This window comes from Colias eurytheme, chromosome 24 (assembly GCF_061535395.1).
Source record: "Colias eurytheme isolate Ceu_HAF_F1 chromosome 24, ilColEury1 Martin Lab GWU primary, whole genome shotgun sequence".
NCBI lineage: Eukaryota > Metazoa > Arthropoda > Insecta > Lepidoptera > Pieridae > Colias > Colias eurytheme.
The window spans coordinates 1,259,300-1,262,582 of record NC_143003.1 but is presented as its reverse complement, the minus strand read 5'-3'; the positions used below and the strand labels follow the sequence as shown (position 1 = coordinate 1,262,582).

The window sequence follows — 3,283 nt, the reverse complement described above, 5'->3', positions numbered from 1 at the left end:
AATCAACACATTCGCGTCGGTATGGCGGGCTGTAAGTCATACCGGAAAAGTATGGCATGACACTACCGCCTACTTCTTTTTTATGGGCTATCGGTAAATTCTAAAATTTTTGTGTTACAAATCGTTTGACTTTCGCTATTTTTCCGACGAGTTCGACTAACGCCCACGCGACTAACCCACCGGTTCCAGCGTTCACACCATCATTTTTCTTTTTGTCATTGCGTACTAAGACCCCTGTAGAACCGCCATCCTGATACAAATGACTCGAAATTTTGTGTCAGTATCTCCCGGTCTATAATACTTTATTGGACGGATAAGTTTTATCCAAGCATTGAAAAATCGGCCCTAAGTTATTGTGTAGGTAAATAATAATATAAGACCTTCATTTACGTTAATGTTGTATCTGTTTGTTATTTTAATAGTTCTTTGATTGTCTGTTGCTGCGTATTAGTGCGTAATGTATGTGCGTTTAATACCTACTGCAAAATTAAATTGAATTTGTACGTTATACCATATTATATTCATCTGTACGTCTTTTCAATATAGTATTATCATACTATACTGTGAAAAATTAGATATTTGCATTTTTGTTTTCTGTAATTGCCATGGTATTTTTACAAACTTCATATTCTTTTTTCCTTGTTCCCCTTTCAGAAGCACTTTCTAACATCATAACTTTGTTTAAAGCTTCGAAACTAACGCCATCTCTGTTACAGGAGCCGAGATGTTCCGAAGGCGCGGTGCCGATGGCGCGGGCTGAGCGCGCTCGGCTAGGCGCCCATGCGCGCCTGCCTCCTCGTGTGTGCGGCGCTCGCGCTCGCGGCGTGCCGGCCGCGCGCCGCCGCCGCCTCGCACGCCACGCACGCGGAGCCCGCGCGCCTAGAACACATCAAGACACAGATTCTGGCCAAGGTATATATTGAATTTCATTTATTTTTCACGTTTCTGCACCTAAAACAAAACTGAAACTGTAAACTTTTAATTTGTTTTAGGGCCGATTTTTCAATGCTTGGATAAAACTTATCCGTCCATTAAAGTATTACACGATAATATTAAAATGTCACGTAAACTGTCAAATACGGGCAATCAGAATACGTTTTTAAAATGGTAGTTTTATATATTATTCGACGAATAAGTTTTATCCAAGCATTGAAAAATCGGCCCTTAAACAATTTATTATTTCCTTTGACATACACTTTTTAATTTACCTGACAATTCAAAACGTGCGTTTGAATGAATTAATGAATGAATTAATTAAGTACGTAGTTCAATTAATTAACACATATTACCCCACAGCTGGGCCTAACCTCCCGCCCCACGCCCCTCGGGACGCCCCCACGTGACGTCGTGCGACAGATCCTGGCGCGGGCAGACACACACCCCGAGCCAGCGGCGCCGCAAGAGCAGAGCATGAGGGAAATCATAGCTATTGCTCATAGAGGTGACGTTGATGATAAGAAAACTGGTTTAGAATATGATACAATACATCTTGATGAATTAAATGTACTTTTCTATACAGGAGATAGAAGTAATGTTCGTTATTTTAATGAAGAAATAGGTTAACATTCATTAATTGATAACCAGGACGTTGAAAATAAATGCTATGTTCCTAGAGGTGACGTTATAGTGAAACTTGGTTTCTAACAAGTCTGATTAATGATTATATCTTAACAAATTAAACTAAGTATTCAAAACATACAAAGGAGAGACATCAGACAATATTTTTTCCCAAACGAAAATAGGTTACTCGCGTACTCGTTCAACATTCCTTACAATTAGGGTTGCCTGGAAGAGATTGCTCTTGAGCAATAAGGCCGCCTTTTCGTGCATATGTGCCCGTGTGTTATTATTGTATAAAATTATAGTCTAAGTTTGTTTGCCCTGGTATGTATGTACAATAAAGCATAAATAAATAAAAAAATAGGTTTCAAACATAGGTGAAGTTGATAACATAAAAAAGAAATAAGTTTCAAAAGTAGCCTAGAGGTTGGTAACCTTGAAGAATGAAAGGCTCTTAAATATGTGTAGATTATAGCTATGATGTTAGTAATCTTAATAAAAATACGTTTCAAATGTGTCTGGGCCATAGAAATGATGATAAACGTAAAAAAGGTGTTCACATGTTTATGGCAGTCGCACATTTGCAGGCGGAGTAGGATTATATTATTTCTATTTTTTTTTTATTTTTGTTATGTTTTAATGTTATTTTATTTTTAGTTTGTTAGTATGAGTTTAATAAGCAGGATTATTAATTAATCATACCTAAATACCAGAAGACGTATCCAAAAAAGGAAAAAAAGTAATACCTAAAAATTATATAACTCTCAAGTAAATGAATTTATCAAAATTATGACTTGGTTATGGAACAGAGCTTTCTAATGAAAAATACAGTTTTAAATAGTGTCCTATTCTGAATATTTTATTTATTTATTTATTTATACTTTATTGCACACACATCAGAAAGTACAAATACAGAAAGAACATAAAATAGAGAAAGACATGTACAAACGGCGGCCTTATCGCTAGGTAGCGATCTCTTCCAGGCTACCGTATGTATATGCGTAAGGAGAGATTTTGATTGAGGTGGGTGAGCAAAAAATAAGGCGTTAATGAACAAAATAAAATTAATATATCATATACAATTAAATATTATAATATTAGTGTCAGATATTTAGTTTAACATAAGTTAAATAACATTATTACCTAGGTATTATACCGCCCACATACTTCATTAAACTTATGTACTTAAACATTTATAAGTTTACGAAAGTCATAGAAATACGATTAAAACTTTTTCCTTATGGTTGTATGTCTGCTTCGTCCAGTCCATAAAAAGTTAAACTTATATTCATAATATATTCCTAGAATAGTCCGTAAATTTTGTTTTAAGAATGTTTAAAAATGTAGTATTTAGTTAGTGAATATATTCTTAACTAATCCATCTTTATGTTATTGAAAACGATGTCTTTCTAACGTTTAATAAATAAATTTGAATTAGAAAAATTTGTAAGATAAAAAATTGTCTTAGTGGCAACCCTAAGTTAAAGTATTTTCTTAGATAGAAATACCAAAACATCGACTTTCGATTTTTACATTACCATAACAAATACATTGCCGATATTTTTATATTTTGCACAGTCATCGTCTGGGACAGCCAATCAAATAACTGTATTTAAGATGTCTGACAAAAACATTTAATTTGGTGAAAAGCAATAACTCAAATATTGAATGTTTTTATCTTTTATCAAAATAATATTAGAAAATTTCTGTCGAGATAAATTTT

The 3,283-nt window shown here is 34.1% G+C and overlaps 1 protein-coding gene across 1 annotated transcript; it reads left to right on the top strand.

The window, feature by feature from the left end:
- Nucleotides 1–780: 780 nt before the first annotated feature.
- Nucleotides 781–1,687, top strand: LOC149897867 (uncharacterized). Its single transcript, XM_090115693.1, has 2 exons — nt 781–912; nt 1,297–1,687. The coding sequence occupies exons 1-2, from the start codon at nt 781–783 to the stop codon at nt 1,561–1,563; spliced, it is 399 nt and encodes a 132-aa protein (XP_089971819.1). The 3' UTR covers nt 1,564–1,687.
- The last annotated feature ends 1,596 nt before the right edge of the window (nt 1,688–3,283 follow it).